The 21715-nt window shown below is 50.0% G+C and overlaps 2 protein-coding genes and 1 long non-coding RNA gene across 3 annotated transcripts; 2 read left to right on the top strand and 1 right to left on the bottom strand.

Annotated features, from left to right (window-relative positions):
- The first annotated feature begins 1772 nt into the window (after nt 1–1772).
- On the top strand, nt 1773–5176 carry AQP2 (aquaporin 2). The gene is made up of 4 exons (XM_040539805.1): nt 1773–2138; nt 3432–3596; nt 4429–4509; nt 4961–5176. Exons 1-4 carry the CDS (start codon nt 1773–1775, stop codon nt 5174–5176), a joined length of 828 nt encoding a protein of 275 aa, XP_040395739.1.
- A 1981-nt stretch (nt 5177–7157) lies between these two features.
- Nucleotides 7158–9669, bottom strand: LOC121061252. The gene is made up of 3 exons (XR_005815007.1): nt 9602–9669; nt 9354–9458; nt 7158–8244 (listed from the first exon to the last, which is right to left on the bottom strand). It is a non-coding gene; the product is annotated as an uncharacterized LOC121061252 (long non-coding RNA).
- A 4034-nt stretch (nt 9670–13703) lies between these two features.
- AQP5 (aquaporin 5) lies at nt 13704–17187 on the top strand. Its single transcript, XM_040539802.1, has 4 exons — nt 13704–14207; nt 15641–15805; nt 16068–16151; nt 16710–17187. The coding sequence occupies exons 1-4, from the start codon at nt 13845–13847 to the stop codon at nt 16893–16895; spliced, it is 798 nt and encodes a 265-aa protein (XP_040395736.1). The 5' UTR covers nt 13704–13844; the 3' UTR covers nt 16896–17187.
- The last annotated feature ends 4528 nt before the right edge of the window (nt 17188–21715 follow it).

Here is a 21715-nt window from a genome sequence, read left to right on the forward strand (position 1 = left end):
ACCGTGTTTCTGTGGCTTACCAGCACCCCAAACATATTTAGCCCCACAACCCGTTTTATGAGTGCTGCTTCATTGCTGGAAAACTGGAGCCTAGAGCGATGCCACTACATGCTGAAGTCACTTAGGAAGTTGCAGAGAAGGATTTTCAGAGGAAAAGGCTGAATCCAAGTCTTCCAGCCTCGGACTGGACTTGTTCTCTCCCCAATCTCTCCCTTCTTAAGAGCAATGTCCCCATAAGTGTCTTTTTTTCTATTTTCTGTTTTTAAGAGAGGACAAGTATTCTTACCCACCTTCTGTGGAGAAAAGAACAGGCCTTCACATGCAATTTGAACAATATGGAATATTTTACATCAATCTTTCACATCAGTTTGGTGGCACTTGCGTGGTTCCTCTGGAGAGGAAAAATATTTAGTTTGTCGTATAGCGGAAGCATTTTTCAGAGCCAAATATAAAATGAAATAATCCTTTCATCTCCAGCTGTACCCTGGGGGAACACTCCTCCCAGCTTTCTGCACTTTAGAATGACTATGGAGTCTGCTAGCAAGAGGGGAAAAAAGGAGAAAAAAAAAAAAGGCTATTTTTGACAACAACCCCCGTGACATCAGGAGCAGAATGCCTTACAGTTATCACCAGTGGACAAATGTGTCCTAAGCAATAGAAGTAAAATGGACTTGTTGGGTAACTGGTTTGATGGGAAGGGACCATGCTCCAGAGAAGAAATATTCCTTTTGGAGATTAATGCCAGGAAGTAAAAAGACATTTCTAAGAGCTGAGTTGGCCCAAATCCCCATAATTAGAGCACAGCCGGTACTCCAGCTGTGCATGTCATTTTTTTTCACACTAGAATTTCTTTCCTGACAGTCATTTCTCGGGGCTGGTTCCCATTTTTCTGGGTAGGAAATCTGTGCCTGGGCTATAAAATTGTGGTTCTCTGAGTTGTAGTAAGCCACTTGGAGTTTGGTGCCTCTGAGGGCCTCTTGTGAATCCAGTTTTGCCTGGTTGTTTAATCGTTGCCCGCATCTGCCTTTTTGGCACACGTTGACCTTCTCCACGCTGTGGGCACTCGCAGCAGGCTTTGTGCCATTGACAGAGCCAGGCGTGATGGGGTGGTGGGGGCCATTCACCCATGCATCGGTCGAGACCCATGAAGAGGGCACAAAGTTTACAGATGTGTAATCAGGAACACTCAGACCTGAGTTAAAAGCACCCAAAATTAGTTATTGGCCATAAACAGACACAGTAATGGAAACTGAAAAGGAGATAGGAAGGAAATAATAGCAGCCTATGAGATGGCCAGCACTGGAACGAGATTTCCACCAAGGCTGGGGTGGATGATCCTGGGCTCCCAGCTCATCTCCACCTCTCGCTCTACAGCCTCCCTCCTTGCCTTCTCTGCCCCCCATGCTGCAGGTGATAGGGCCTGGGGGGGAGAGGAGCAACGACCACCCCTGGGGGGAGAGGGAGCAGCATTTCTTGGCATTGCTTGAGGCTGATTTATGACCTCCTGAGAATGGCGAACGCTGCATTCCCCAGCTTTAATAGAGGGGGCAGAGTCTGAAGTTCCCTCAGCTGGAACGCAAGCGAAGAAAAGCATCAGGTTTCCTATGCCCACGATCCCACCTCCTTCAGCGGGCGACCCTTCGGCATCCCACATCCATATATAAACATCTTGTCCCCCCGCCATCCTCTCTGGACACAGAAGTGACAGTGGTGACTGCCTGAGGACACCGCAGGCAGGGTCAGTCCTTGCAGCCTCCAGCAACAGCCATTCCATGATGTGGGAGCTCCGATCCGTAGCCTTCACCCGGGCTGTCCTTGCAGAATTTTTGGCAACCTTGGTCTTCATCCTCTTTGGTCTGGGCTCTGCTCTGAACTGGCCCTCAGCTTCCTCCCCGAGCATCCTCCAAATCGCACTGGCTTTCGGCTTGGCCATCAGCACGCTTGTCCAAGCCTTGGGGCACATCAGCGGAGCCCACATCAACCCAGCGGTGACGGTGGCTTGCCTCATCGGCTCCCACGTCTCCTTCCTCCGCGCAGTCTTCTACGTGGTGGCCCAGCTCCTGGGGGCTGTCGTGGGGGCTGCCATCCTACATGAGATCACGCCAGCAGACTCCCAGGAAGGCTTAGCCATCAACAAGGTAAGAGCGCAGGCTGCGGACGGGCTTGGAAAGGAGCAGAAAAGTTTGGGCAGGAGCTCGGGGATGGCTGAGGGATGAAAAGAAAGGTTTTGTGGCCAGCAAGGACCTTTACTGAGTGTTGGATGGGAAGCCAGCATCAGCTGGCATGGAGGCAGACGTATCTCCTGCAGAAACGCCCATGCCAGGAGCAGCATCGCCCAAAACCAAGGCAGGCAGTGAGAAGGAGGAAGGCGGCGTGTTTAGGAGGCAGCACATGGAAATCCCTTTTCTCGCAGCAGTCAGCCAGACCCAGCTTCACTGCCAAAGAGATTAAAAGGGTTGAAAAAGAGATTGAGGATTAGTCTGAACAAGAATATTTAGATTGATAATAGCTGAGGTTTAATAAACCCAACAAAGGAAGTAAGAGGTTTAAGAGAGACTTTCAAAACACCCATCTCTGCTGTTTTAGAGCTTAAGTCACCTGAAAGAGGAATAGGATTTTAATTTTTTCCCCTGTGGGATGTTCATCTTGTAGCTGCCTGCACAAATTATCCTAAAAAAAAAAAAAAAAAAAAAAAGGAATATCAGAGAGAGATCCAGCTCTGGATCTCGGCCAGGAGGACAACTGCTGCTTTCGGAGTGTCACCAAGCAAAGCACTCTTGGGATCAGCATTTGAGAGGATGCGTGGTGTCCAAATCAGCAGTGTCCAAATCACAGGAAAAGAAAGGACAGAGAAGTGCCAAGAGAAGCGCCAGGATGGGCTAAGGGAAGAGACAGCGAGGGGGGGGCCCCGAACCGCATATCTGCCCGGCAGCACTGCCAGGTCCATCTAGATCTGGATTAAAAACCTTCAAGGAATAATAAAGTGCCAGAAAGCACAGCTGGAGGAGAGAGTGTGCAACCAGGCACAGCTTCAGACCAAATCTGACAAATTCTTTCAGTCAAAAAAGAGTGGGAAGAAAGAAGGGATTTTTTTGTGTGCCAAAACATTTCTTTTTGACATTTCTGAAAAGTAATTCATACAATTTTCTAAAAGGCGTTTTGTATTTTAAGCATGAGGAAAAGAAAAAGAATCCCTCAGGTCAAAAGAAGAGTGGAAAAAATAATGCCAAAAAAAGATGCCACAAAAACATTTCCTGCCATGTCAATCAAGTGTTACCATTGAGTCACTTCTCCTTAGGAAAATTTTCCTCCTCTTCATATTGATGCCAAAAATTTCACCTGTTTCCTATGTCCCTGTTGGTTCCCCCTCCAAATTTCCAACCCAGCCACCAAACTTGCCTGTCCCTGAGATGTTTCTCCTCCCCTTCCAGCTGCATAACGAGACGACGACGGGGCAGGCAGTGACCGTCGAGCTCTTCCTCACCTTCCAGCTGGTCCTGTGCATCTTCGCTTCCACTGATGAGCGCCGGGAGGACAACCTGGGATCCCCTGCCCTGTCCATTGGCCTTTCCGTCACTGTTGGACATCTCCTTGGGGTGGGTAGAATGGGTCAAAACACAATATTTTGAGGGTTGTCTTTGCCCTTGTGCCCGAAGCCTGTTTGGCTGTATGCCCTGTAGTGGTCGGGGGACTTGAAACTGATGCTGTGCCTGTGATTTTGCAGTGGTTGGAGCAGAAAGATCCCACCAAAGCCATAACAGAGCCAAAGCCTGAGCTCAGGTTTTATTGGGTGTGATAAAAAAAATCATAACCTGCTGGGCTCTGCTGCTCCTCGAGTCCCATCAGGAGCTCCCAGGGATCCGTGGGGTCTTCTATTCTGAAGGGAATGTGGTGGCAACTGAGACTCTCAAGACCATGATAAACATGGACGGGAAAATATGTGGGGTGAAGAGCCAGGGAAATCCCTCCCAGAGGACTTTTGCTGGGAACAGACACATCAGCCCCCAACCCACCCAGCTTCTCAATGCATGGATTAAAGCAGATCCTTACTGATCTGCAAGCCCATGTGCCTATGGGATATTCTTCCTGCAATCCTCAGTGGCAAGGAGTAGCAATTTGCTCCAGGAACAGGAACAGCAGGAACTTGTCCTCACAGTCCCTGTCACACTGCAGGGCACGTTGCCCAGCCCGCAGCTGAGCTGCACCGTGCACAGGACACATATGCTGGTGCAGAAGGTGAACAAATACAACTCACGCGTGTTGACTCAGGCGCTGGAAGCTGGTAGCATCTCTTTTCCTGGAACAGGGCAGGCTGGGATGTGAAGCATCAGCTTGGTGGATGAATCATGCTAATAACACACCGGGATATTTTAAAATAATGTGGTAAAAGAGCTTAAAGTTAACAATAAACTTGGTGTTTCTCGGCAGATCCGTTACACCGGCTGCTCCATGAATCCAGCCAGATCTTTCGCCCCTGCTGTGATAGTTGGAGACTTCAGTGACCACTGGGTAAGAAGTCCTGTCTCTGCGTTGGTTTGGTGAGAATGGGCCCCCCGCATTACCAATATTCCCAGACAACTGAAAAGCCAGCCAGATTTGTGGCACTTCAGCACCAGCTGAAGGAGAGACATGGAAATTTGCAGAAAGAGGTGGGGCTGCGGGATGCTTAATTAGCTTATCTAAGCAGGGTGAATTGCGACAGGAAAAGGGTGTGTGGTTTGTTGACCATGACTTAGCACAAGAAGGAAAACCAGTAGAGAGTGGAGCTCTTCTTGACATCCTGGGGACCTTCCCTGGTTGCAGATGGATCTGGGCATGCCTTTTCCACCAGCTCTTTCAGGGATGCTCCCAGGAATTTCCACCTGCAAAGAGCACGTTCAGAGCCGGAGCCGTGGTGGTTCAGATCAGAGGTGTAGGAAGACATTTGCTCACCCAATTCTTCTATTTCTCTTTTCACCAGGTCTTCTGGGTGGGCCCCCTGGTCGGGGCAGCAGCAGCTTCCATTGTCTACAATTACATCCTCTTCCCACAATCCAAAACCTTCTCGGAGAGACTCGCCATCTTCAAGGGTCTGGAGCCAGAGGAGGACTGGGCAGAGCGCGAGGTCCGTCGGCGGCAGTCAGTGGAGCTCCACTCCCCGCAAAGCCTGCCGAGGGGGATGTCGGAGAAGGTGTAGCCGAACCCCCCCAGGCCAAGAGTGGAGCTGGAGAAAATTCTGACGTCCATTTTGGAGACAGCACCCACTCAGCTGGGCGTTTCACCTCTCCCCTCTCTCCCTTCACTTTTTGCTGGTGGGGATAGCTCATCTCCTGGGGAGACTCCCATCACCCAGCTCTCTCTATGCCTGATGGTTTTCTAACCCCGGGGGAAAGCACCCTTAAACCAACACAACCAGTGTAGCAACAGGAACAAGCGCACCAGGGTGTGCTCCTTCTGGCTGGCTCCTTCTATGTCCCCCTGCAGGAGGTGGTGCTCAGCAGAACTCGCTGCCCTCCACAAAGAGCTCGGAGGAGCTGCGGAGAGTTGTTATTACAGGCACCTGCTGGGTGTGGAGGTTGCCACCCGATGCCTCACTGCTGTTGAACCCTGCTCACCTGTCTCCCATTTCTTCTCACTGTTTGCACACACACTGGAGCTCTTGCTCCCTGCCACAAGTATCCCACAAACAAATTTTGCTGCTGCGAGAAACACCTGCACCCTTTTACCACCCACCACGGAATGCAGATGCCCTTCGCTTGTGCGGAGGCTTTCCTGAGAAGATGGGACTGGAAGCGTGTCCCTGAGTCCGCACTGGGGGGACCTTGCAACTGCTCTCTCCAGTGATGATGAGAAACCTCCGTATTTCCAGCTCAAATTCATCCACAGTTCGGTTGTTCTTGAACCACTGCTGTTCTTCAGCTTCAATGCTTCTTCTTGCTCCCTGGTTTCTGCTGTCTTTCCTCTGTTCCTATTCCACCCTGATTCTTGGATGAGTAACACAAAGCATTTCAGATGTGATGTTCTTTCTCTTGCTTCCTACAGCCCAGAGCTTTCACAGATACACTGCACCATAATCATCCCATCCTTTTTTCCTGCTTTGTCAGAACATGGTTACAGTCACCAGCATAGTCAAAGAATTTGAGCCAGTCTTTGCTCCTTCAAGAATTAAAACTAATCCGGTTTCTATTATTCAGCCTAAAAGTAATGGATTTGCTAATCCTAATGCTTCTTTCTGTTGGTGATGTCTCCCCAACATTGCACCATCACAAGTCATCATCACCTCATTCAGGCTTTTTTCTGCCGAGGTCGTTAATAGAAATATTCAATAAGATGAATATTCAATAAGATTCAATACTCAGTTCCAAATCCTAAGGAACATTATTGATCCTTTTCCTCCCTCCAACTGTTTTGACATGAACCATCATCAAAAGATGCTCTCCTCTTCCTCCACCCACAATGCTCTAAGTGTCCTCCTCCTACTGAATCCCTTGTTTCCTCCCTCAGAGCACCAGGGCCTCTGCACCGCCTCCTCTAGCTGCCACTTGCTGTCCCTAATGCCACCCTGGGCAACAAGGGAAGAAATGTCACAGATCCCAGCTTTTATTCGCTGCAGCCCAGGATCCATTTTCCTCCACTCGTCACTTGATGCAAAAATCCCCAAAAAGGCTGCTGTCAAAGTGCAGCACTGGTTCAGCACTGGTTTAACCCACTGTCTGCCACAGCAAAAATATTGATTCTGGTCCTCCACCTTAGTCCTTCAATGAGAAAGGAGCACTTGAATACTATTTCAAAAATATTTTTTTTTAAATAAATTTTTAATCTGTTCCTAGACTGAGCAATGTGAATTAAAATCATGTTACCATTCAAACAGAGTGTAAAACTGTATTTAAATTACCAAATATTCACTTTTAAAATTAGTCCATATTTTTGTTACTTTTCAAAGGAAAAAAACCACAAATATATATGTCAAGAAAACCCAAAGAAAATTATCCAGAATTTATCTTGCCTACGAGCTGCTAAAGACAACATCATGCTGCTGATTCATTTTATATCTTTTTTACAATGTTCAGGTTAATTACATGCTTCTTCTTCTTCGGATCTAAACATTGTATTTATTATTTACCATGACAAAGTTTAAGACTCATATAAACTGCAAAGAGCCCTACAATGAGTTTTAATGTCTAATAAATTACTGCACTCTTTCAAATAAAGTTCTTTAAATTCACTTCTATCCACTGAATTAATACATGTGAATCAAGTAATGACACATTTATGATCATATAAAATATATAGTCATATAATATATATATGGTCATATAATATGTATTTACATGGTCATATACATACAGCCCATCTTCAAGCCAGGAACTTATTGATTTGCAAAAATGACAGTAAAAACAAAGCAAACAAACAAACAAAACCCCTCAGATGACAGTTAAAAAACAACAAACGAACAAAACCAAACAAAACCCCTCGGCTTCAAAGTATGGACCCACAAAATAAAGATCATCCCTCCTTTAGCACCCTCCACATGCTCCAATTTCTGACCTGGCCAGATTCTGGCCTCGGCACGCCAGCACTAACACAAAGCAGTCTCACTAAACCAGATTTTCAGATGGCTAAAGCAGCGTAAGTCCTCTCGAGTCAATCAGCTACATGAATTTACCCTCTCCACGGAGCTGTCATCGACTTCAATGACACTTCCAAAACTTGCACCGTCAGGAAACCAAGCCAGTCGTTCCAGATCTACACCAGTGCAAGTCAAATTAGAGAGCAGAATCAGCCACCCAGAGATCAGAGCTGCCACAGACCAACTGAAAACCTCACTGAATTGATAACACGTATATATAATAGACCTCTACAGGAATGCCTTGGCCCAGGATTGAAAACCACCCAGCCATGCCCATCCATCAGTTCATGACCACAGTCCACAGTGTGTATCTGCAATACTTATTGCACCATAAATTAACCTTTATTGGCTTCATCATGGAGCTGTGATAAATAGTATGATCGTGAAGTCAAAATGTAAAGCACTGTACGAAGTGTCTCGGCTCAAGTTGCTTCCTGTGTCCTGTTGTCCTCCTGTGCAGAAGGATTGCAAAACCTGCCAACAGATTCTTCACTTCATGTAGAGGTGAAGAATTCAGAGGGCAACCTGAGACCACGCAAACCTCTGCTCCAAAGAACACTGAGAGAGCCTGTCCCCAGAGCGTAGACCTCAAACCCTCCGTCACAGAGCTGCAAGCGGGGAATTTGGCATCTTACCTAGGAGAAAATGGAAAGAAAATCAACCTGGCTTGGATGATGCCAAACCCACCAGTATCTTAAAAACACGTTGCAGGTCCAGCCACTTGGCTCTCACAGCAAAAGGCTCACACTTGTGGGACAGAAGAAAAAAAAAAAAAAACCACAGCCCAGCTTCAAAGCTCAGAGACCTGAACAGATTTTTTTGGTGTGAATTTCTTGTCCTGACCTTGTACAAATCCTTTGGATCCGAATCTTCAAGACTATGTGAGAACCCAGCTCCCATCCGGCACCAACCTCTCAATGGCATGACCTACCTAGGAGGCAGACACATCATTAATTTTATGGATCTATTTATATATGTAGAAATATATCCCGAGCATGATTTCCTGAAGGAGGTGCCGTGGAAGCTAAATCCATCCAAGACTGCAAGAGGGGAAATCACGTTCGGGTGTAGTCCAGGAAAGGACCACAGACATTTGCAGAAGGTGGTTGGGAATAGGTGGCACTCCATGGCTAATCCCCAGCTAATTCCTACATCTGCAAGGCTTGCAGCGAGCCCTATTTCACAAAGCTGTGCTGATGGGTCTGGGTACAAGACCAGAGGCTCTGCTTCAATTTTCAGCTCGATTTTTCAGGATCATGAGCCAAATCAGACATTTCTTAAGAGACCACTCAATGCAAGAGTCTTTAGCTCCAACTGCAGATGATGGTACCACCACAAGTCTCTTTAAATCCTAATCAGTGTAAACTATCTGTAATTTTTTAGGTTGAGAAATTTTGTCTGGGTCTCGGAGGCAGGACGGGGTGAAAAACTTGTTTTCCAGTTCATGGAATTAACTAACCGCATATTGTCACCAACATTTTACTTTGCAAGGTCCTAGGCTCTTGGAGCAATTATGCGAGAATTTCAGCTTTTGAGTTTCCAGATTACTCTCTATTATGTTATCTACTGAATTCATAGGTGCTTTGGAGCCTGGTGGTGCTTTCAGCTCCCCTCTGCACTGATGCAGCTCAGCTGCCTCCACCCATTACACCCAAAAATGCGACCCAGTGCCAACCCAGCACTCTCCAGCCAGCCCCATGCCTTCCCATCCCAGCAGCATGTACACTGCAGGATGGCATCCCACCTGTCTCACATCCTCGTGCCCAGGCAGAGGTGACACTGCTTTCCTGCTATCAGCTCTCTCCCCAGACCATTTCAGCATTTATTACCATGCATGCTCCTTGCAATTCTAAAAAGAGACAGTATGGGTGAAGACAACACTTCCACAGCAAACACATTTCAAGAAGAAAACCACCTCCCAAAGGCAGGTCTGTCTGAGCCCCGAGAATCCTGGTGAATGGCTGCTGGCCCATAAGAATTCAAAGTATTTACCTAGATGAGCAGAAATGCAACCTCTTAATGTCACTGATGCAGGTGGCCTTGCTGGAAAGGGCTAGACCTGAAAATCAGGACACCAGAATTTCAAACCCAGCTTTCTCACTGTGTGATCTCGTACAGATCTCTTTTCTAATCAGGCTTTGCTTTCCCTGATACACATTATTATCCCCATGTGTCAATTTAATGACGATTATGGTGCAAATTAATTATTAAGGATGCTGGCATTTCTATTGCAGGCCAGCCCCAAAGCGTTTGCATCCACTTACTTGAATGCCTTAGAGACTGCCAAGTAATTTCTAAGTGAAGAGCAGAGCAATGCTGTTATTAAGCATTAACACTATTCAGCATTTAAATGGCATCATCCCTGTTTACAGACTCATGGGCTACAAGGTCAGCGACCAGCAAGGGCTGGATGGCAGCTTCAGGACTGGCTATGCAAGCCAAAATGGCAGCTGCCACACAGTGGGATGGCATCAAGGGACATGGGGGCACCCCCAAGGCCAAACCTGGCCCCTAAACCCCATCCCCAATCCCATCTGCCTGCCTCGACGAATGCAAGAGTGTTTCCCAAACTGAATGCAGCTCAACACAGAAAAACAACCCAAAAGTTGCCACAGAGACACCTCCACGGCAAAGGCTCCTGCAGCCAGCTGTGGTGGCTGGTTGCTTAGTCGATCTCATGGGCTTTTTGCTCCAAGGAGCTGGATCAGGTTACTGAGGGAAGCAAAAGCCTCATTGCTCCGGGGCAGACGAAGGTGGAAGTACCATCTGCCTCAGGCCAGCAGAATAATCCCTCACCTTTAAAGCAAGCACTAGCAGATCGTGGGTTAGATTAGAGAAATCCTTGAAAGCCCCATCTGAAACACCTGTGCAGAGACATCCCAGAGCACTAGAGAGTGGCAAGGCTTTACCCTAACCCCACCATGGCAAGCAGCAGCCCCCAGACCAGGATGAGGAGGGGAAAGTTTGCCAGCTCTTGCTCTACATTGAATTCCCAGTCCAGATCACTTTTTTTCTTGCTGCAAACTCCCAAAGCTCAGCCAGCAAAAAACACCCTTTCTTTAAAAACAAACTAAACCAAACTTTCTTCTTCAGCCATCCAACTCCAACTAATTCCAAATTCCAGCAGGAGTTGTCTCCTGTTACTGTTAATATTCCTTCTTGTATTCTTGTGCCAGTTTTAAGGTCTTTGGTTAAGGTACAGAGCCAGGTGAGAGGGCAAGACCAAGAATTGGACCAGTCTGCATATCAGCAGCATTTGTGATCTGAATTCATCCACCTGCAAGCCGATCCGCCAGGTTTGAGGTCTGACACAGGGTTGAACTCATCAGAAATCTGGGCTGCCGTGGAAATGACAAATTAATAGCAGCACTGTGCGGGCTCAGAAAATGCAATCAGCAAACCGGGGACGACAGGGACCAGCACACGTATTCAGTTAATAACACACACGCCTCCGTGGGTGAGGCAGAGCTGCAGGAGGGCCCCAGGCGAGGATGAGGCACTGGCTGCCTTCCTCCTGCCCAGACGCCCTCAGCCAGCGGTGGGCTCAGGTCCCTGTCCCCCTCCAAGTGTGCTGTCCCCAAAGTGCAACCAAGCCACATAGCCATGCAATGGGGTGGTAGAAGGGGGTGATTGGGGTTGCAGTGTTTGCTCGCTGATAACAGCAAGGAAGAGGAAGACGAGGAGGAGGAGAAGGAGGTGGAGGAAGAGGAGGAGGAAATGGCTGAACCTCCTCGCACTGCCAAAGCCTCCTGGTTTCCTTTCCTCCAAAAGCCTAGGGGAGAAGTAAGGTATGCATGACCCTACCACGTAGGTGTCCGTCTGTCAGCAGGGCCCTGCGCAATGCCTTCTTGCCCAATTCAATTATATTTGACACATCAAAGGCACTTCCAGTTCGCACAAGCTCCTTGGAGGACATGCAGCCAGCGAGAGGAGAAGGAGCCTTCCCACTGCTCAGCATAGTTAGACATCAGAGAAGCCAAGCAGGAATGCCCCAGAGAAGAAAGTCTAGCAAATTATCATAGGAAAATATGTTTTGGAAGACCTGTAGTTAGAAAAACAACCTGCTTCTCCGTGGAAGTTTTTCCCCATCATTTTCAGCATTATTTGATTACATCCCCTAGTCCGGCCGGAGGACTTTCTCTCCGGACAGAGCCTGGCTAGGAGGTTATTATCCGCAGCTGGGACCCCAGCAGAGCATCTTTCGGCTCAACGCTGCCGACGCTAAAGCCAGGCGCATGGTGGAGGAGCCTGCAAATGCAGTCACCTTGGAAGAAAAGCCACGTTACGAAAGAGTTTGGAGGATGGGAGCAAGGCGCATCTAATCCAGAAGGAACCACAGGCAGGTTTGAAGTGAAGTGGCAAGCAATTACTCTGGCTGGAATCTGGCCAGGGTATCTTGAAAAACCAGCTTGCAAAACTTTCACCAAAACACGCCAACGGACCAGGTGTTTCTAGGATAACAGATCTGGTTTTTAACTCGGCAATCTCCCCAGGACCAGCAGAACCGGGAGAAAATAATCATCATGAATTACACTGTAATGAATCCTTGGTCCCTTGAGACTCTCTGGGTCTGTGTGCTGAGCTCAGGGCTTTGGGTACAGCTGGAGGAAAAGGACTCATGTATTTTTGACTCTGGAGGAAGGAGTGCCCCTCTTCTGGCTCTGAAGGGGAATCCCTCCTAGCTTTTGACCCCAAATGGCACAGGAAATGTGCAAGTCTGACTGCACCCAGCAGAAGGCAGCAGTGAATACAATTTTTTAGCACTTTTTAAATTTTTATTTTTAGTTTAAAGAGGATTTTAAATGATTTTACCACTCTCCTACACAAAGAGATTTGCTCACCGAGTGTTGGATTGCGACTACTTCTGCAGAAGCACACGGCAGCCTTGGATAATCCTGGCCTGAGCTCACTGCATTAGGCACGGAGAATGGATTTGCTTGAGAAAGGCGATATGCAATCAGCCAAGCTAGAGTCTAGCAGGGAGAGCAGAGCTGGCACCCAAACCCATTTGAAACAAATATAAATCCTGGCACAAAACTGCAAAGGGATCAAGAATTCATTGTTAAGTGTCACCAGAGTCTTTTTCCGCCCCAAAACCTCAGCACCCAGCAGCTCCCTGCCGCAGAGCACTGAGAGCCTCCCACCTCTGCTCACTGCCAGCCAAGGATTTTCAGCCAGACAGATTTAGGATGAAGGCCAGCACCATGGGAACATGAAAGAAGACATGCAAACATGGCCTGTGTCCATGCAAAGTCTATGGCTTTATGCTGGCATTCCCAAGAGCAAAATCATTGACCTCACTGAGTAAGAGCTTGAAAAGCAAAAAGAAAGGGGCCTGAGATGACAGGTAGGATGCATCCTCCCTGGCGATGGGCACGGAGCACCCCCAATGCCGGCAAAACCCACACCTAATGCTTATCGAGCTCCGGAAGGAGCAGCAGAGCAGAAAGGCAGCAAAGGGGTTTGGAGCCAGGCTCGCCAGGGATCACCCCACTTTATCAGGGCCACCCCATCCCATTCAGCCTCAACCTGCACACCATGAGGAAACCCAAGCTTGGCAAAGTGCCCCCTGAGCCCTGCCCAGCTCCCAGGATGATCGCAAGTCACTCGTTTTTTGCCGTTGAGATATCTCAATAGCCTGGGAGCAGCTCCAGGTGCTTAACTTTGTTTAACGTTTTGACACCCCATCTAAATTGCCTGCCAAAGTTCGGAGCCCTGCCCTAGGAGAGCTTCTGCAGTCCAACACCATCAATGAGACTTTCCAAGCAAAGCTACAGTGCCCTCCACTTCACAAGCAATTGGAGGACGGGAATAACAAGAACACCTCTGCTAAAAAAACACCCAGCACCTGGCGGGAGGGAGGTAGTAAAAGGAAAACGCAGAGGAGGGAGCACAGCGCCGTTATGCAATCACGTTATCTAACGACCACAGAGACACCCTATAGGGGCTCTTTGTTTGCGGAGGGAAGGAGAAAGAAATGCCACCAATATCTGAGTCACTGGTTCACCAAGAGGCTCCGAAGTTATTTTCGGATGGAAACTTTTCCAGTTTCACATGATAATTTGGGAGGCCTGGCTAACTCCTTGGCTCCACCCCCTGCCTTGTAACACAGCTCCCTGCTGCTGTTGCATATATAGATAGGTATGGCCCCACAGCTCGGTGCAGACAGAAGAGCCTGGAGTCAGAGGAAACCTAAACTTTCTTCCTTGCTGGCCGCCCTCTACCCACTCCCACTATGAAGAGGGAAATATTAACCTTGGCCTTTGCTCGATCCGTCTTTGTCGAGTTCATCTCCACGCTCATCTTTGTCTTCATCGGCCTCGGCTCAGCCCTGAAGTGGCCGTCTGCCCTCCCCAGCATCCTGCAGATCTCACTGGCCTTTGGCCTGGCCATCGGTACACTGGTGCAGGCGTTCGGCCACATCAGCGGTGCCCACATCAACCCCGCGGTGACCATCGCCTTCTTTGTTGGGAACCAGATCTCCTTCCTCCGGACATTCTTCTATGTGATCGCCCAGCTGGCTGGGGCCATCGCCGGCGCTGGCATCCTCTACGGAGTGACACCAGCCAACACCCGCGGCAACCTGGCCATCAATTCGGTAAGTCTCCCCACCTGGAGGTGATCCACCGTGATGCTCACCTCCCATGCAGGCTTTACGTCCCTTGTAAGCGAGCAGCTGGCACGAGCACTGACCTGGAGGGCCAAATCCGTACGGACGGCTGGTCTTGGCACGGTGTCCCGCGTGCACGGAGGGATGGGAACAAGATAGGAGCAAACGTCAATGTAGCCAGCAGAGTATTGACATGACAGGTTTATTGTGTGGGGTAATGAATGGCGTGGGTTTTTCTCCTTTAATAAGCGCTTCCTTTATCCTAAGGGCCCCAGTGAGTCACCAGCACCATTGAGATGTTCTTGACTGCAGCCTCTCCAGCTGGAGATTAGTGTCAGGATAGGAGCTGCACCGGGAGACGGAGGGGGAGGGCAGAGAGCAGAGCCCAGTCAAACCAGTATGGGCAGGGGTAGCAGAAGCCCACTGGGGAGCTGGGAAATGGCTGTGGATGGAAAGAGGGTGTGGAGAGGAGCAGGAGAAGGTGTAATGAGGAGAAACGCCTGGGAGGGCACAGAGGGGCTGTGAGGGGCAGGGGCTGCTCTTGGAGGAGGAGGAGAGATGGCAGGACCCTCCAAGAGCAGCAAGGCCAGGGAGCACATCTCAAACCCTCGGGGCAGCGCTGGGAAAGCAGCTGAAATGGGAGCAATGGAGCTACCGCTTCACCTGAGCCCAGGTCCAGACCCCTTGGAGCAGCACAGGCACGTTGCAAAGGGTTCGATCGCTAGGATGAGGTGCTGCAAGGCATCTTACTGCCACATGCTACACGTCCCAAACCAGTCACCTTGAGGCGAAAAGAAAAAAAAAAAAGCCAGCACAGCTTAGGTTGCTTTGCCCTTCCCATGCCTGATGAGGTTGAGTCCACCTGACACAGTACCCAGAGGCTGGCACAGAGGCCCTGGCACAGCAACAGCCCGGCTTACCCCCATGACGTGCCCTGTTGTCCTCCCCAGCCTGCACCCTTCCTCCCATTCCCCTCTGTAGTGGCTGCTCCCCAGCCTCCTGGGGAGGTGCTCCACAAAGCAGAGGGGGGGAAGAGTCAGGATAAAATGGCTTGCAGCAAGCGAGGGGGAGAGTAATGCAGGAAAAAAGGGACAAAGTGTGCAGGTGGAAAAGCTCCGAGTGCTGCAGCGAGAGGCAAATGAGGAGAGAGATGTGGATTGTCAAAGGAAAGAAGGGGCTCAAGGTGGCGGGGGGGAGAAGACTTTGGGGAATTAAACAGAGAGAAAGAATTTCTTCCTTTGTAGAGAAAGGCGCAGTGAGCCTGAACAGCAGGAAGCTCCATGCCCTGCTCTCTGGGCATGGGCAGACCTGCTGGGGCTTCACATGCATGGCTCTGCCATCCCAAATCCACCAGAAAAAGCCCTCCCAACAATGCCAAGCCCCGTGGACGGTTAATTATTGCCATTCTTGATGGTTCACAGCTCAACAACAACACAACCCCAGGACAGGCCCTTGTGGTGGAGATCATCCTCACCTTCCAGCTGGCTGTGTGCATCTTCGCATCCACAGACAACCGGAGGAATGGCAACGTGGGCTCCCCAGCGCTGTCCATCGGCCTCTCCGTCGCCGTCGGCCACTTGGTGGGGGTGAGTGTCCAGGCAGGAGGACAGGGCAGGCGCTGCCACCAGGATGGGGCTCCCCAGAATGGTCTCGCATGGTCGGTCCCAGAGAGACGTACATTAGAAGAAGCAACAGGGGCTTGTCCGTGATGCGTGGATCCCTGCCTCCCTGCAAGAGAAACAGCTTCAAGGGCCACTTCAACCATTTCAGTCCCCAGTTCTGCAAAGCTGCTCGTATTCCCTAAGCAACATGACACCCGCTAACCCGGTCTCCTTTCCTCACCAACAGATCTACTTCACTGGCTGCTCCATGAACCCAGCCAGGTCCTTTGGGCCCGCAGTCATTGTGAGGAGGTTCAGCTCCGCACACTGGGTGAGCATCAGCTACATGCTGGGATGGGCTGGCTGGGGAGCCACCGGGGCCAGACACGGGCAACAAGGGGGACAGGCAGCAATTCCCACAGGAATACAGCACTGGGAGTTTCAGAGCCCATCCTGGACTTGCAAAGTCAACAGGAGGGAGGTTGTTCCCCCAAAACACAGGGAGGAGGGAGCAGGTTAGCCCCATGAGACAGAGTGTGCAAGGAGAAACGGATAACCCCCTATGCAATGGAGAGCATTGAGCTAGGACATCACCTGAGGTCAATAAAGCATACAGAAAAGCCCAGGCTGAGCTTTCCCACTCACCCAGCACTGCCTGCAAGCTCATACCCAGCCCTCCAGCACATCAGAGCTCTGCACTCACAGAGCTTGGCATCTTCACCAAGCAAAGGTTGAGGGGACTTCAACCCATGAAATCTACTGGAAGGGGTATTCACATCTCTCTGGGGGCTGGGAGACGTGGGGCAGCAGGGGGATGCTGGTGTGATGGCTGCAGCTGGTGCACCACCCTCTGAGACCTCCTCTCACCCTCTCCCCTGTTGCTTTCTAGGTGTTCTGGGTTGGGCCCATCCTTGGGGCTTGCTTGGCTGCTCTGCTATACTTCTACATCCTCGTCCCCTACTGCATGAACATGTCAGACAGGGTTGCCATCATCAAGGGCACCTACGAGTCAGAGGAAGAATGGGAAGAGCAGAGAGAGGAGAGGAAGAAGTCCATGGAGCTGACCCCACCATAGGAGCAGATGGGGAAAACAAGCAGAAGGAGGGGAGGACACCCCACACATGGGCTCATGTGTGCACCAAAACCAGGAATGAACACATCCAGCTACAGTAGACTCTTAAGCAAAAGTCTTCTAACTCAAAGGCCATCCATGACTAAGAAAGAAGAGAACATTGCAGTGTGTGTATATAATCTCTCTACATGAGCACGAGTGCTAGAAACTCTCCTACCCTAACTGCAGCCAGCTAAGCCCAGCGAAGGAGTCTCAGCCCAGGGCAGCCTTCCGTTGTGCTTTCACACCCACTCGGCTGCATCCATGCCCTTCTAGGTGTGATATTTGCACAATTCAGAGATGCCTGAGACCACACATTCGGCCCACGCAGGATTTCAGCCCTGCCTTTGGTGGCCCAGGGGATGGGAACACCACATAGACACCAGCAAAGAAGAATGACCACTTTGGTCAGGTGAGTGCAGCAAAATCCCCCTTTTTCTCCCCACCCATGCTGCTCATAGATGCTCTTTCATGCATTAGCTGGTGCTGGTGAGTCCTGTTTATTCATGGCTGCAGAAAGAATGCAATTTTTTTTGATTTTGTGTGAGTTCTTTGTAATATAGTGTATTATTTATTGTGAATAAAGGAAACTTAAAACACATCATGCGTGCAATCTCACTCAGGTATCAAATTTTTAGGAGCAAAAATGGATTTAACTGTATGCAAAGCCATCTTAATGATCCAGGGCAAGAGCAGGCAGCTGAACCCAAAATCCTGCAGCAGCGGATGGCTAGGGCCACATTTGCCACAGGGGAAGTAGGCATCAAGGGCTGCTTTCCCTTGAGGGCATCTCCCAAGGACTGGAGCTGAAGCAGAGGTTGCCAGGAGAGGCGACACCTTAAAATTAGTCCCACTGATCCTGCTGGAAGAAAGCCAGTCCTGGGCAGGACCCGAAGGGGGAATTGCCAGTGCAGCCGACTTGGACACCCAGACACTGAAAGCACGTCCTGAAGTCTGGTTTGGTTATGCTTATCTTGCTGCGGATAAGGGGATGAGCAGGCGGTTTGGAAGGTGATAAAGTCCTTAATCCTGAGAGGGAAGGAGGGACAGGCACAGGTGCTGGAGTGGGGCGAGAGCAGGGGGTGCCCAGGCACAGGGCATTTTGAAGCCCAACTCGCGAGGAGGGTGCGAGCTGGGAGGAGCCCAGAGCAATGCTCCTTCGCCGGCTTGACTCAGGCACGGCTTTCTGCCATACCAGTTCTCCCACAAGGTTCCACAAGTGCCCTCAAAAACTGACCCGCAACACTCCCCAGCCCCCTCGCCGGTGGCACCGATCCCAGGTGCCAAACCCACACCTTCACCCTGACCTTCTGCTGTGGCCCTGCTCTTCCAGTTCTGCCACCACCTTCTGCCAAAGCATCTCACCCAGGCTACCCTGGGCTCACTGCAACATGGGTGCACTGAGCTGGCACAGTCCTGACCGTCCCTCCTGCCAGCTCCCTAAATCCTGTGCAGAGCTCCACCAGCACAGCCCCTCCTCATGCTGCAGCGATGAGGTTCCCTCCAAGCACCGATGCCCAAGGTGATGCTTGCCTGCATGCTCCCCACTACCAGATACAGCTCAAATGTGATCAGACAGGTCACCTGTAGGTCAGTGTCAGCTGTTTGAGCATGCCAAAGTCATTTTGCAATCCAGGCTAGGGCACTGGAGGAACCTGGGTAGCAGCAGATCCTTGTCTTCCTCTGCCACCCCTAAGTTCTCAATGGAAGAGGCAGCTGACAAGCAGAATGAGAAAAGGAGGTGGAAGAGCTCTTAGCTGGGGTCACACAGATTGGTAGCAGAGCTAGGAAGCAAAAATGCAGTGACCCAGAGCACAGCATGGGGCTGGGGAAGCACCCAGTGCCCATAGAAGCAGGTTGGCATCCCCAAAAGCTGCATCCCAGTCTCCTACAAATGCACTCCTGGACCCTGAATACGCAGGGACTGTCCCTGGGCATCCCTCCTTGCTTTTTTGACCCCATCCACCTTTATGCTGAGAAAGGACACACGGCTGCTCTGGCAGACCCCACACCCCTTCCCATGGCGAGGGATCAGGGGGGCCCAGCACCAGCACCGCCAGTGTGATCAACAACATGGAGAAGAAGCCCAGCCTGGGTGTGAGCCCTCCACGGGGATGAATCAGAGGATTCTGAAGCAGCAGCTTTGCGTCACCACAGAAGTCGCCCAGGGCACAGCTAGAAAACACAAGCAGGATGGCCCCATACAGGGCTGGGGACAGCAGGAAGGGGGGCGCCGCCTGTTGAGACCCTTCCCCAGTTCATAGGCAGGGGAGGGCTCTGCATAACCGGGGGTGAATGCAAGCGAGCACCCCACTGATGCCAGCACCATCCCATGCTGAGCGCCAGCATTCTGCACTGCACAAGCCCCTTGCACGCCCGGCTTCCCAGCGGTCCCTGTTGCATTTAATCTGGGCAGAGAGGTTGCATTTAATGCATCCTGCAAGTACCGTGACCTCACCTTCACCAGGATGGGCACAGGGCAAAGCCCTGGTCCCGGCTGGGAAACCCTGAGGTCCTCCTGCCTGTTCCCATGAATGGGAACAGAAATGCTTTAAAACAAATGAAGAATGGGTATTCTTTATTTTGATTTTTCCTCTCAACACTCACAGCTCTTCATCCCCATTTTTGATGGGTCTGTTACCACGGAACACCAGGTTTTCAATACCCCTTTGCAAAAATAGCCATTTTGTGGGAAACAACCTTATTTCAGCAGATGCAGAAAGGGCTGGTATTATCCCTGCACATTTGAGACTGGATATACCTATAGTGCGTAATACTGGGCTGCGGTATGTACCCGAGAACACGGTCACAAGCATGGCATGCTTGTTTTCCCAGGTTCTACTGAGAAACAAGAGTTTCAGTTTCTGGAACAGCATCTCCACATACCTCCAAGCTATACACCTACACTACTGCCTGCGTTTCCTTGCAGCCATACAGATCCAAAACCATGGTAAAAAGTGAGCTATATCAATGCTTCCTTTTTTTTTTTTTTTTTTTAAATATATACGACATTTATTGTCAGGCAAAACTGTTACGCTAAAGCACCTCAGCATGCCGTTCTTGCAATGCCATTTGCTGTAATTAAAGATCAGGGGTGGGGGGGAGTGGTGGTGGTGGAAGTGGATGCAGTTGCTTCCTGAATATACCCATAAGAAATTTCTTTGCACTAAGAAGATTATGCAGGCTGTTTCTCATCCTTAAGTCGAGTATCTTTTCCATTGGTAGGTAATTACCACACGGTTTTCAAGATTTCCGACTTTTTCTGACAGGGAGGAAAAACCCAGCTATTTTCACATGTTGTGACAGCCCAGAAACCTTAAATGTTTATATGCATCAGAGGCCCTTCAGTCTATGCAAGGAAGGTCTCTAGCAGCTGTCTGTGAATCATTTCACGTCCCTGAAACACAAGTTGCCAGGCTGTTGTAGAGGCAAGGAAGGGACCAGGTGCTTGAAGAAAGCAAGGCCCAGAGGCAGTATCTCAAACAGAATTCTTCAGTGGGTTGCAATGGACTGAAGCAAAGAGGCACCTGCAATGGGCCAGTCCCAGCTCTCTCCAACACATTGCCCAAGTGAAAAGGGTTAAAATGTATTGTTAATTGAGAGTGTATCCCTTCTGGACTGGTAGCAGGGTGGACTATTTTGCAATTCTAGATGCTTTGCTTAAAGCTGCAGTTTCTGACTTCACATAGAAAGCACGAGGCTGTTTTTCACCTGGAGAAAACAAAACAAGCAACAACAAAAAAGAACAAGTGCCCAATCCTGCTTGTTGAAAAGAGGATGACAGATGAAAAATCCGGAATAACAATGCACAGAATGGCACAGCACAGTGGAGCAGTATTGCAACAGAGTGACACCAGCAGGTCCCTGTGGCAAGGGACGGCAGATGTCCCCTCCAGGAGGATTGCTACCACTTTGCTGCAGAGCACCAAGTATCCAAGAGCCAATTCAGGATCCCCATGAGCCACCAAAAAGCCAACATAGAGACATCCTCTCTCTGTGCATGGCTCTGCATGAGGAGATGCCCAAGGCTTGCAAATAAATCAAAAAAAAGAGAAGTTTCCAATGCATCACATGAGGCTGATGTGCAGAAACACCACCGGTAAAGGTGAGCTCTCTGCACAGAGACGTGGCAAAGGCTAGCATGGGTGCTGGCATTAGTCATGGCACAGCCTGTGCCAGCACCCATCTCCTCTTAAGCACAAGCTCCAAGTCCTGCCCCTCCTACTCAGCCTCTGCCCAGCCTACAGCCGCTGCAGCGCCATTTCGGTACGAGCCAGGAAACAGCTCACATGGACGTCAGGGGCAGACAGCCACCCTTCCTGTTGTCAACAGGCATCACCCTGGCTTGGTAAAGCAGCCTCCGCCTGAATACCATGTGCCATAATTTGTATTTTGGTTGCTGGGCACTTATCAGGGATGGTTTGGGGTTGACCAGCATTGAATGAGCACATTGGGTCAGGCTCTGGTGCATGTGAAGCCATCAGAGCCCTGCTTGGCCCTTGCTGCTTCCAGCAAATCTGCAGCACACAAAATCCCAACGGGTGCACGGCCAGAACAGGGAAGATGCAGCACTAATACTGGAAATACAGGAAAAGATGAGCACTGCCACCCGAGAAAGCATGTAGTTAAAGAAAAGATTAGGAGGAGACATCCAGAGACCAGGCAGGATCCAAAAAGAGCTTCACAGTGTCTCAGTTCCCACCAGCACCCTCTTACAGCCCCAAACTGCTTCTTCAAAGCCCAGCAGAGCTCGAAGCTATTAGCAGGTGCCCCAAAGCGGGGGA

This window comes from Cygnus olor, chromosome 29, assembly GCF_009769625.2.
Source record: "Cygnus olor isolate bCygOlo1 chromosome 29, bCygOlo1.pri.v2, whole genome shotgun sequence".
Lineage (NCBI taxonomy): Eukaryota > Metazoa > Chordata > Aves > Anseriformes > Anatidae > Cygnus > Cygnus olor.

Coding starts and splice junctions, on each gene's coding strand:
- AQP2 (XM_040539805.1), top strand. CDS start 1,773: ATGATGTGGGAGCTCCGATCCGTAGCCTTCACCCGGGCTGTCCTTGCA. Junction 2,139..3,431: donor AAGGCTTAGCCATCAACAAG/GTAAGAGCGCAG, acceptor CTCCCCTTCCAG/CTGCATAACGAGACGACGAC. Junction 3,597..4,428: donor CTGTTGGACATCTCCTTGGG/GTGGGTAGAATG, acceptor GTTTCTCGGCAG/ATCCGTTACACCGGCTGCTC.
- AQP5 (XM_040539802.1), top strand. CDS start 13,845: ATGAAGAGGGAAATATTAACCTTGGCCTTTGCTCGATCCGTCTTTGTC. Junction 14,208..15,640: donor GCAACCTGGCCATCAATTCG/GTAAGTCTCCCC, acceptor GATGGTTCACAG/CTCAACAACAACACAACCCC. Junction 16,152..16,709: donor GGTTCAGCTCCGCACACTGG/GTGAGCATCAGC, acceptor GTTGCTTTCTAG/GTGTTCTGGGTTGGGCCCAT.